This window comes from Choloepus didactylus, chromosome 23 (assembly GCF_015220235.1).
Source record: "Choloepus didactylus isolate mChoDid1 chromosome 23, mChoDid1.pri, whole genome shotgun sequence".
Classification (NCBI taxonomy): domain Eukaryota; kingdom Metazoa; phylum Chordata; class Mammalia; order Pilosa; family Megalonychidae; genus Choloepus; species Choloepus didactylus.
In genome coordinates, this window is record NC_051329.1 from 29,687,484 (window position 1) to 29,699,825 (window position 12,342).

General features: G+C 42.8%; 1 protein-coding gene across 12 annotated transcripts in view; it reads left to right on the top strand.

Annotated features, from left to right (window-relative positions):
- The window catches only part of DEPDC5 (DEP domain containing 5, GATOR1 subcomplex subunit), a 150,387-nt gene that overhangs the window by 97,999 nt on the left and 40,046 nt on the right, over window positions 1-12,342 (top strand). For 7 of the 12 annotated variants that reach the window (XM_037817380.1, XM_037817381.1, XM_037817379.1 and 4 more), the window contains 2 exons: window positions 477-585; window positions 7,826-7,891. In XM_037817380.1, the coding sequence (XP_037673308.1) occupies window positions 477-585; window positions 7,826-7,891 (175 nt within the window). The remainder of the gene's footprint in view (window positions 1-476; window positions 586-7,825; window positions 7,892-12,342) is intronic. The other 5 variants (XM_037817377.1, XM_037817383.1, XM_037817385.1 and 2 more) reach the window with 1 other exon arrangement.

The window sequence follows — 12,342 nt, forward strand, 5'->3', positions numbered from 1 at the left end:
GTCTGTTAGATTCATGTTATATTGTTTGAAAGGTTAGCATAAATTTCTTCAAAATTTATAGCTACCATATTCTACCATATTTAATTTATGCCATGTACCTTAATTTTCAGAATGTGCTTTTCCTTGCATATTTAATAAAAATGGGGAAAAAAGTATTTGCAGAGGATTTTAAAAAATGGTGCTCATGGGTGGAGTTACTGAAACTCTGTCATTTGTGTTTTCAAAGCAATACATTAGCACTAGCTGCTGCCACAGTGCTTTCTAAACTGGGCTGTTTCTGTTCGACCATATGAAGGGCTTGTGATTGTTCTGGGCAAAGAATGAAGTTAAGGAGTTAAGGGTGTCATGCAAGGCCAAAGGAGAAAACCAGACAGAAGTGTGTGTCAACAACAACAAAGCTCTTCATCTTGGCTGACACAGGTCCTTCACCAGGGAGCGCTGAGCAACCTGCAGTCACGTGTTTTTCCTCCTTTCAGGTGCCTAGGAGAACAGCAAGCAGCTGGGCCTGGTGGGAAGAGCTCTGCCCAGCCAGCGGAGAGCAGCAGCGTTGCCATGACTCCCACCCACGTGGACAGCCCACGAAAGGTAAGGGAGGGAAAGGCAGGCTGCGAGTGCTCCCAGAGACCTAATGTGGAGAGTAAAATCGATAGCCACTCGAATCTGGGATTGGATGTGCTGTGGCTTTGGATGAATTTTACCCCAAACCCCTGTTAAGCATTATTGTTTTTATTGAGTACCTTTCCTGCTCATGCTAGTAAGGCAGCTAACGTCTAGAAAAATGCCGATGAAAAACAGGCTAAACTGTATTGGTCAAGGTCCAAGATCTGGTTTGAGCTTTGAAATTGACCATTTAGTTTTTCTTCTATTGCACCTTTAGCTTTTCCAGAGCTAGAGGAAGTTAGAAAAAAAGCTAATTGAAGTAGAATCACTCTTCTTTGATAATGAAATTCCCATCAGTTTTATTGGGAAACTGAGAAATACAGTCTAATATGAGTATCCACAGGACAAAAATAAAACTGTGGTTTTAGGCCTTTATAAGTAATCACAAGTACAATACAGGGTCAGAAAACTCCGTAAGATAAGACTTTTTGTATCTTTTAAGACAAAAGGCTTTTGACTCTGTCACCTCCTTCTCCTGGGAAATTCAGACTCTAACATTGTGACATGGTAGGGTGAGTTGACTGTACATGCTCCTATCTGGTCTGTATTCTGGGAGGTGAAAGAGAGTCAATGTATTTCATTTTTCAAAATTACAGTCAAATTGCATATCCATCCATGTATTTATTTTACTTCCATATCACAAAAATTTCTCTATGTCATTAAATATTTTTCAAAAGCATGATTTTATTAGCTGTGTATTTCATCATATGGATATAGCCTCATTTATAGCTTATTTTTTGTTAAACATGCAGATGGTTTCTGAATTTTCTAAAATTGTAGTCATTCCTTGAATTTTTATAATTATTCTGTAACGTATCATGACTACAAATAATGGTACAATCAACATCCTCGTACATAATGATTTGACTACATCTCTGATTATTTCCTTAGGATAAATGACTAGGAATAGACTACTAAAACAGAGGGATTAAATTCTGAAAAAAGTATCAACAAAGGCTGCAGGCAGTTGTACAATCTACAGACAAAGAGGTTGGCAAACTTTTTCTTTAAGAGTCAGATGATAAGTATTTTAGGCTTTGTGGGCCATGAGAGAAAATCAAGTCTATTGTGTAGGTACTTCTGTAACCATTTAAAGTCGTAAAAATTATTCTTAGCTCGTAGGCCGTCAAAGAGCTGGCGGCTGGCCGGATTTGTCCTATAGGCCATAGTTTGCTGACCCCTGCTCTAGGCACTGCCTTTGGATCCAGTCCCAGGGATAGTGAGTGTGTAAAGAACAATCTGGTCAATGAAGAGTCTTTTCACCTATCTTTACACACTTGTGCATGAACACCAGCAGCAGTAGCACCTCTGCTTCAGTCTGTACCAGTGGAGAAGGGACACGAACAGAACAATGAGATACAGAAGTACCTGGTATGCTGTCCACCAGCTTTTACCTCTACTTGTTATAATCCACCTTTGAGGATTAGAAAAGGGGCCAGTCTGAAAAGTAAAGACAATATGGAGTCACAGTCATTAAGGTTAAAAAGGCAACAAAGACCAAATATTAGATTGCTGTATAGAATGCTCTCCTAGTGTTATCTTCCAACAGAACACTAAAATCCACTTATATGAACCATCTTATTGCTGGATGTAGATTCCCAAGTAGCCAAGGAGAAGCAAAGATATCATGAGGTGGCCAAAGAGAAGAACCCTGGCTAACATGCCCAGGTTCAGAGATTTCCAACACTGTCTCCTGTCATCATCTCATGTTAGAATGCATGGGTAGGGAGGGTGGGAGTACCTGAATCTGCATCTCTGCAGCTGCACATCTCCGTGGTCGATTGACTCAAGTTTGCAGTGGCTTACGGGAAACGGCGGTAGTGTTGATAAGATGGGCACCCAAATGTTTCAATTATTCTACTTTTAGAATTAAAGAAAAGTTACAGGAAAGCAAGAACCTTAAAATTTATCAAGTGCTGTTTCTGAATTTCAGTGATGGTAAAGCATAAAAAGTAAAAAGATTTTCAAGAGGAGAGAACCTAAGATGGCAGCTAGGTGAGACAGGGCAAAAAAAAACACCTCCGTGAAAAATACTAGATAAAAGCCAGAAAGTGACCCAGAACACCAGTTTCAGCGATGCACCAGCTGGACAAGGTCTGCTAAATCCACAGGGACCGTGCATTTGGTGAAACTGGGAGTCTGCATTCTGAAACGAGTGAGTGAGCCGGCTGAAAGTCCGGCGGCCACGCTGCGGTGTGGGGAAACCGCGGGTTGGTGTTTGGAGATGGACTAGTTCTTTAAAAAAAAAAACAAAAAAAACCAGGAGCAGCTTCAGATACGGCAGTGAGAAGCGCACAGTGAAGCACGGTAGGAGCGGGCTGTTGCCAGCGCCTTAGTGTCTGGCATGGAGCATAGCCCTTCCCACACCCACTGCTGATTGTCTCAGGGCCAGAGGGACAGAGGGGAGCTAAAAGGAGAAAGAAACCGTGCCCCTTGCAGCCATCTACCCAGTGGGCTGGAGACGCTCCTGCCCGGGAACAGAGCCATAGCCCAGAGCCACACCAAGAGTGTTTCCCATAGCATCGTGCACATGCCACAGTATTGGCCATGGACAGTGGCCTTTAGTGCACGCACAGCTAATTGTCCGAGAGCTGGGAAGGCAGAGCTGTGCAAAAAGGGGGAAATTAACACGCCCCATTCAACCATCTCTAAAGCAGGCTGGGAACACCCCTGCATGGCCCAGCGGCCCAGGGCTTCCCTGGAGGCCGGTGCGCGCTTGTGACATGGCACAGCCTTCCCTCAGCAGAGGTCCTGGAAGAGCATGGCTGGGAAGGGGGACCTGTTCGGAAATCCCAGGGACCTCACGCCAATACCAAGGACTTGTGGGTCAGCGGCAGAGACAATCTGTGGCAAGATTGAAATGAAGGCTTAGACTCTTGCAACAGCCTTAAATCTCCAGCTGGGAACACCTGGGAGGTTTGATTATTAAAGCTGCCCTGCCTCCCTAACCACCCAGACGCACGCCCCACATTTAGGGCAGATAGCACCAACAACACACCCAGACTTAGTGCATCAATTGAACCCCACAAGAATCAGATCCCCACACACCACAAAGACAAAAGTTGGGGAGAACTGACTTGAGGGGAATAGGTGACTCGCAGATGCCATCTACTGGCTAGTTAGAGAAAGTATACGCCACCAAGCTGTAGATATGACAAATTAGAGATTGGTATTTTTTATATCCAGAAAGAACCCTGTCAAGTAAAGCAAATGCCAAGAAGCCAAAAACAATAGAAAATCTTAAAGCATATGATAAAACCAGACTATATGGAGAACCCAAACCCAGACACCCAAATCAAAAGATCAGAAGTACTTGGTGCAATTAATCAAAGACCTAAAATCAAGCAATGAGAGCATGGCACAGGACATAAAGGACATAAAGAAGACCCTAGAAGAGCATAAAGAAGAAATTGCAAGAGTAAATTAAAAAATAGGAGATTTATGGAAATAAAAGAAACTGTTGGCCAAACTAAAAAGACTCAGGATACTTATAATACAAGATTAGAGGAAGTTGAACAATGACTCAGTGTTCTCAATGACCACAGAATGGAAAATGAAAGAACAAAAGAAAGAATGGGGAAAAAAATCGAAAAAATCGAAATGGATCTCAGGGATACAATAGATAAAATAAAACATCCAAATTTAAGACTCATTGGTGTCCCAGAAGGGGAGGAGAAGGGTAAAGGTATAGAAAGAGTATTCAAAGAAATTGTTGAGGAAAACTTCCCAAACCTTCTACACAATATAAATACACAAAGCATAAATGCCCAGCGAACTCCAAATAGAATAAACCCAAATAAACCCACTCCAAGACATATTCTCATCAGACTGTCAAATACTGAAGAGAAGGAGCAAGTTCTGAAAGCAGCAAGAGAAAAGCAATTCACCACATACAAAGGAAACAACATAAGACTAAGTAGTGACTACTCAGTGACCACATGGAGGTGAGAAGGCAATGGCATGACATATTTAAAATTCTGAGAGAAAAATTTCCAACCAAGAATACTTTGTCCAGCAAAACTCTCCTTCAAATTTGAGGGAGAGCTTAAATTTTTCACAGACAAACAAATGCTGAGAGATTTTGCCAATAAAAGACCTGCCCTACTTCAGATTCTAAAGGGAGCCCTACAGACAGAGAAACAGAAAGAGAGATACAGAGAAATTTAACAGACATATATAGAACATTACATCCCAAATCACAGGACACGAATTCTTCTCTAGTGATCACGGATCTTTCTGCAGAATAGACCATATGCTGGGGCATAATACAAGCCTCAATAAATTAAAAAAAAAAAAATGAATATATTCAAAGCACATTCTCTGACCACAGTGGAATACAAATAGAAGTCAATAATTTTTTATTTGTAACTCCACTATTTACTTCCTACAGTATATAAAATACATGAACTCTAATGACAAATCAGTGGTTTTGGACTCAATGTAAAATATGTAATTTTTGACAAGAACTACATAAAGGTGGGGGAATGAAGGGGTATAGGAACATAGTTTACATTTCCTATTGAAGTTAAGTTGGTATCGAAGAAAAACAAGATTGTTATAGATTTAAGAGATTAAATTTAAGCCCCACAGTAAACATAAAGAAATTATCAGAGAATATGACCATAGAGATGAAAAGTAGAGTATGGGTTACGAGAAGTGGGGAAGGGGCAATGGGGAGTTAAGAAATGAGTGTAGGGTTGCTGTTTGGGGGGAAGGGAAATTTCTAGTAATGGATGGTGGGAAGGTGATAGCATTACAACATTCTAAATATGATTAATCCCACTAATGGAATGCTAGGAAGGAGGTGGAATGGGAAGATTTAGGCTGTATATATGTTTCCACAGTTGAAAAAAAAAAAGAAAAAGTCTAAATAGATAATGACAATTAAATGCCAAGGATGATCCTGGATGGCATCTGAGGATGGAGGAGAGGAGGCTCAAAGGGACACAGTTGGGACATAACAACAAAAAAAAAAGGAAATATAGAATGTAAGCTTTGTATCAATGTTGAATTTCTTGAACTTCTTAGCTGCGCTTAATGGGATTGCATAAAAGAATGTTCTTGTTCACGGGAATTGTGTATGTGAATTATATTGTTTGTTCAAGGATGTGTGCAGCTAGCTCTCATATGTTCAGAAGACAGAGCAATAGATGATGGATGATAGATAGGGAGGGAGGGAGGGAGGGAAAGAAAGAAATAGTCATATGACAGGATGTTAAAGTTGGTGGATCGGGGTATTGGGGGAGGGGGGTCGGGGTATGCTGGAGTTCTGTGTATGGGTTTTGTATTGTTTTTGCAACTGTTCCTGTAAGCTTGAATTTATTTCAAAATAAAAAAAAAAAAAAAAAAAGATTTTGAAGAGACCCCACGGCACTTCTTGACCTTGAGAAAGATGGAAAGATCTGGCAAACAGGATCTCAACTGATGAAATGACTCCTAAAGGGGACAGGCTAAAAGTCTTTATACATTCGTGTATGCACATATTATTGTGCACCTGCTATATACCAGGCATTAGGAATGCAGAAATAGGAACACTTCCATAGCCCTCTAGGAGCTGACAGTTTGTATTTGGAATAAATAATTATGGCCCAGTAAGTGGCATATGGGGGAATAATTTGTCCAAGGCATTATGGCCACACAGAAGGGAGCTCTCGTTAAACTGTTCCCCATAATGGCAAAGGTGGAGAGGGGCTGTAATAATGGAATGAAATTGTGTAGAGTAGAGATGAGCTGTCTGGGAAAATAACTTACCCTGTCTAGGTCTTTACTTTCTCTGTCCTGAAAATGAGATGGTTACACTAATCATTGGCTTCCATATTTTTATTCATGGACCCCTTTGTTCAAATAAAACTCACTCTGAAATGTAAAGGAGCTGCTAGCAGAGCTTTCTCTGGTGAACAAGAGCAGGAGAGCCGGGCCCTTCCTGCTCTCTCTTTCATCTCACCCTTTGAAAACTTCCCAAAACCCTTGAAGTCCCACTAGAGACTGGATTGGATGGACTCCAAGGTCCTTCCCATCTGATGTCTGTTGGTAACACATCATGAGGGGCAATAGCAATTTACACTTGCCCCATATTTGGTTCCTCAGTACCTCTACCTGGGTAAGAAAGAATGGGTTGAGCCTGAGTTTAAGCTCTTTCAAGTTGTCAGAGAAGCAGTGTAGAATGGCAAGGTCTCTTGCCACTGTCTTTACGTGTCTTACGGCAGCCACCATGTCCCTTCAGTGAGTTGAGTATTCCCACATAAGCCACTGAAAGCCACAACTAGGACTTTGTTTTTCTTTGAAACCAAGAACAGTTAAGGGAGGTGAGAGATGAGCAACAGTTATAAAAGGTTTATTTGCAAAACTTATTTCAAGAAAGGTCTATGGGAAAGTCCTCTGTGCCATTTTTGTTTAAATGATGTAGCAACTTGAACCCTTTAAAAGTAGAGTAAGAAGGGGAAGACAACCTCCGGAAACCCTTCATGATGAATGCTTGCGTATCTGACATTACATATTTCTTAACTTCTTGATGAAGCTTTTGTTGCACAACCAGTGGAGGAGAAGGTATTGCTGCTTCTATACACCTTGTTTGCTCAGAAAATTAAGCGAGAACTTTTCCTTTTCCTGCATTGAATCCTTTTCTCCCGTCTGGCTGCCATGTTTAGCAACAGAGGCAGAAATGAAAACCTCAAGCTTCTGGGTTTCTCCAAGGGCTCATCACCTGGCCAGGGGGGAGACCAGGATGTTGCCACTGAAGCCCTTTCCCCTGCTGTCCCCACCAAGCTGCTCAGCTGCCTCTTCCTCTTCCTTGGCATAGATCTGAAGGAATTTCAGAGCTATGTGGGAGGGCAAAAGCATCCATGCTTTGATGAGACATGAGGGAGCTTGGGCACACCTTCAACCCAGGGGCTTACTTCCACACAGACGGGATTTTCTGCCCAAGGTGTGAGTTCCTGCTAATGCTTTGCATTTGGATATTGTCTTTCTGCGTGGATCTTTTTTTCTTTCCTCATTTTCCTTATGTGTCCTTGTTTTTCTCCTTCCCTCCTTATTTTTTGTTTTTTCCTTTCTTTCACACCCCTCTCCTTCCCCTGAGGGTTTACATTCCGTTTCTTCACTTCCTTGCACCTGCTGCTGCTGCTGCTGCTGCTGCTGCTGCTGCTTCCTCCTCCTCTGACTTCAGGATGGGGCCTTCTTTATGGAGTTTGTTCGCAGCCCACGCACAGCATCGTCTGCCTTCTACCCGCAGGTTAGTCCAAGTCCTGACTCCACAGCCCACGTGCTTGTCCTGTCGGCAGAAGCTATGTGTTAACTTCTGCTCAGCTCAATGGATGGAATTGGGCTGAAACTGAGCTCAAGGGATAGTTGGACTTGAATTGGTCTCAGAGGAACACATTTCCTTCTGTGGTATCTGCAGTAGTGAAAGGGGGTTGGAAAGGATCAGTGTAAGAGCACAGTGTTGACCCACCTTTTCTCCCTCTGTCCATCTGCCTGTCTGCTTCACATAGTTGCCACTGATTCTTTGCCCCATTGCAGCATCTTCCCTTTTAGGGGTTTCTATCCATATAATATAAGCAATATGAAATATGAATACTTAAGCACTGAACACTTATTTTTTCTCCTTTCAATAGAACTGGATAAACTCATGACAATGTGATAGTGTGGTGAAAACCAGAGCAAACATTGATTAATTAATAGGCACCCACTATGTCATAGGCTAATGGCGTGTGGCCCTGGGCAGCTCACTGAACCCTGGACTTCACTTAACTCATTTATCAAGTGAGAGGTTTGGACTGGATCTCCAGGGACCTTCCAAGCTTTAAAATTCTTCACCTACTATGTTCCAAGCACATTTATTATTTCATCCTCACAGAATAACCTATGGGTTAAGTAGAGGTTTTATCCCAATTTTACAAATGAAGAAGTGGAGGCCCAAAGAAGTTGTCATTTGCCCAAAGCCCACAGTAAGAGGTGGAGCTCGGATTTAATCCAGGATCCACAGCTTGATCCCAACCCACTTTGTCATCAGTGTTGCTAATTGCTGTTTTGACAGGTCCTCTGTGAGGAGGAACTGAGTTCCCTGCCCTTTATAGAGGTCCCCAAGTATATGAAATTGACTTAGTTACAGAGAGCCAGTTACTGAGATCTGAAAGTCAAAAAGGTTGATGCAGAGTGGGAAGAAGTCAGGAAACCATCATTCATTGAGTACCCATCTACCAACTACTGTGCAAAGGGCTTTGCAAACATAATCTTCACACCAATGTGTTAACCCCATCCTACACATGAGGAAACTGAGACTCCAAGACATTACCTGTTCAAAGGGCGCACAGCTAGTGAGTAGCTGAGCCCGTGTGCCATCCTGCCCACCGTGCTGGGAGGGAGAGGCCTCAGTTAACAGTGGAGTGCTCCCTTTCTTGGGAATCTAGATGGTGTTGTGCCTGTTTGCACCCTCCTCTCACCCGCAAGCTGATGACTCTGGGCAAAGCCCTTTTGGGACCTGCGAGTCCTAATTGAGGATCTCTGAGTCTAGGTGTGGAAGGCACACTAGTTTTGGTTCAAAACAAACTTTGGTTGATCTGTTTTTTTTATCCTTTACTTTCTAACAAGAAACCCTCTTGAAAAAAATTTTGAACTTAGATTAGAATTTAACATAAGAAAAATCACCAGAGCCAGAAGAGAATTGTTTTGTAATCCTATAATAGAATAACCCACACATCTTCATATGGAATCCGCTGGTAGAACAAGAGCGGATGAGTTTATGCAATAGGGAACAGCAACCGAAATTCAGATCTAAGGGGAGGCACATGAATAAACTTTATATTACCTACCAGGTGTGTTGTTAAAAAGATGGATAAAATTAAAATTTTTCTCTCAACTCATATCAGATGTAGTAAGAGGGGCCCTCTAGACCTACACAGAAGTAAATTGTGTTTTGTTTATTTTCTAACCATACAGCAGGGTAGAGTGGGGGGTGTGCAGTGGAGTCAGACTGCTTTTTCCAAATCCTGGCTTCAATACTGTGCAAGTTAGCTGCCTTAGGCATGTAAATTAACTTCCTGAGCCTCAGTTTCCTCATTTGCAAAATGGAAATAAAAATAATTTCCTTGCAGGGTTGTTTTGTGGACTAGAAATAGTATGTTTCTCAACAAATTTCAAGGGAATGAAATCATTCGGAGCATATTTCTGACCACGGTGCAAGTAAGTTACGTGTCAATAACAGAACGATCAATAGAAAAGCCCCATACATTTGGAAATTAAGCAACACATTTCTAATGATGTGTATATGTGAAGTGACTAGCATGGTGCTTGTACGTGATGGGCACAGTAAATACTAGCTATCACTAAGATCATGATCACCACAATGCAAGGTTTTAATGTCAACTTTGCCTATCCATTTATTGTGCCTATTTCCTATTCTACTGCCTTTTCTCTCCACCCTAATTCTAGGACGAGAAAGTACAAAAGTGTGTCTTGAGCTTCTTAAGGGAAGTGGGCTGCATGTCAAAAGGCTTTCAGAGTATGCGTAAGCTCTAGAATCAAGCTGCCTGGGTTTGAATCCAGCCATTCCTCAGACTGATTGTGAACCTTCTGGCAACTGCACTAACTTCTCTGAAGTTTCTCAGCTGTAAAATGGGCTAGTAATTTTGTTCTCTTAATGAGGTTGCTGTTAGAGTGGAATGAGGTGAAGCCTCTTTGTGGTTAGCACAGGTCTTGGCACATAGTGAGTTCTCCACACATATATCTATGTATTGGAGAGGGAGAGGAGAGACAGGGAAAAAGAGAGGTCGTGGGGAGGGCATGCACGCAAGTGAATGAGCTTGATTGGGCCGGTCGTCTTTCCTCTGAGTGTGTGTGTGTGTGTGTGTGTATAAAATAGGGTTGGGCCAGGTGACTGCTCCTACCCCTTCTAGCTCTGAAATTCTGAGATGACCTGTTGGACTTTGGAAAGTAGATAAGTCCTCCAGCAAAGGCTGAGTTTGCCACCTCAGAACAGCTCTCTGCTGAGAAGGTTTTCTTGTTGACCAAGGGAGGCAATACTGAAGAAAGGAAGTACTGGTAAAATTAAAACAGATGTGCAATTGAGGATTCCAGGTAATAGGGCTGTGCTCAGTCTTGAAGATGGCCCTTAATGACTGTGTCAGTCTTGGTCTGAGCACAGCTAACAGTTTTATTCTCCTTATCCTGTTTTCTGGAAATCTATTTTTAGCAGCAGAGAGTTCCATAAGAATTTAGAGGGCATGAGAAATACTTGGTAATGGGATTTTCCATAGAAGTCAGCCTCATGATGTCTTCTGTCCTCAGTTTGGATGGAAGGGACACTGATGGTCAAGGAGAAAGGCTCTGCCACATGAGGCCTGAGTGTTAGGGTCCCCCCCACCCCCCCACCCCCAGCAGTCACTAGCACAGGAGGTTTGGTTCTCAGCATCTCTTAGCTCTGCAGGTCTTATGGGATTTGCAAGGTAAATATCTCTGGAATCATCCCCTTCTCCCCAACCCTCCCATCACCACCACCACACCCCCAAGCCCAAAAAACCATTTCTCACCTGGACCCTGCATTACCTCCTATGTGGTCTCCCCGCTTGCATCCTGGTCCTCCTCCAACCTGCTTTCTACCCAGCATCCAAGGTGACTTTTTAAAATGGAAATTGATGATGTCAGCTCTGATTAAACCTTTCTGTGGCTTTCTTAGTCTTAGGATAACAGCCTGAAAGGCTCTGCATAATCAGAGCCCTGTCTCCCTCTCCAGCCTCATCTTTCTAGCTCTTTGCACTCTGATGACACAGGCCTTTTGTCAGATTCTCTGTAGGCACCAGGTTTCCTCCTGGTGCCTTTGCACATGCTGTTCCCTCTGATTTTGCCCGATTCTACTCATCCAGTGAAATTCCCATGGTATGAACTGGCATAGCACCAGTACTCTCCCTTCAGCACTTCTCATGCTTCTTCTTTTGCATTTGTATGACTGGGATTTAATCGATGTCAGTCATTTCCATGCCACCGTAAGTTCAATGAAGGCAGTCACCATGTCTGTTTTGCTCACCATTCATCTTCAGCCTCTACCTCAGCTCCTGACACTTAGCAAGAGCTCTGTAAATACTGCCTTAGAGACATTGGGGGGAAGACAGACACAAGAACAGCTATTTTAAACATTGGATCCCTTTTATTTCCATTGATCATTTATACCAAAGCTTAAACTATCACCCAAGAAACATGGAACCATTCTATTCAGGTCCATGGCGGGAGGAGGAGACATAGCCCCAGCCAGTTGTACCCTATCATGGCTCCGGATATGCTGTCATGGACCCCCAGGACTGTGCAGAATGCATGTTGGGGCCATGTTAGTGGTGTTCAGCATGCTCTGGGGAGTCAGAGGCGATGTGCCTAGAAGTGGACTTTTTGCCCTTTGATCGATTTTCTGTCTTTGGAGAATGAGTAAAAGCTCATCCTTTAGGTGCTCCCTTCCCCAAGGACCCAAGGGACACACAAATCAATCTCTGGCCCAGCCTAAACCCTCCACCGCTGGTCAAGTTCTCATCAGAAGCCCACGTGCAAGTCTTCTGCAAGGACCTGGGGTATTTCCCTGAAGGAGTCGCAGTCCATTTGCAAAGTCACGAAGACCTGCTTGGCCTTGCTGTGGTTTTAAGTTTTTTGAATTGATTGGAAATATTTAAGAATAAGAAGAAATGCTTAAGAATAAGAGTA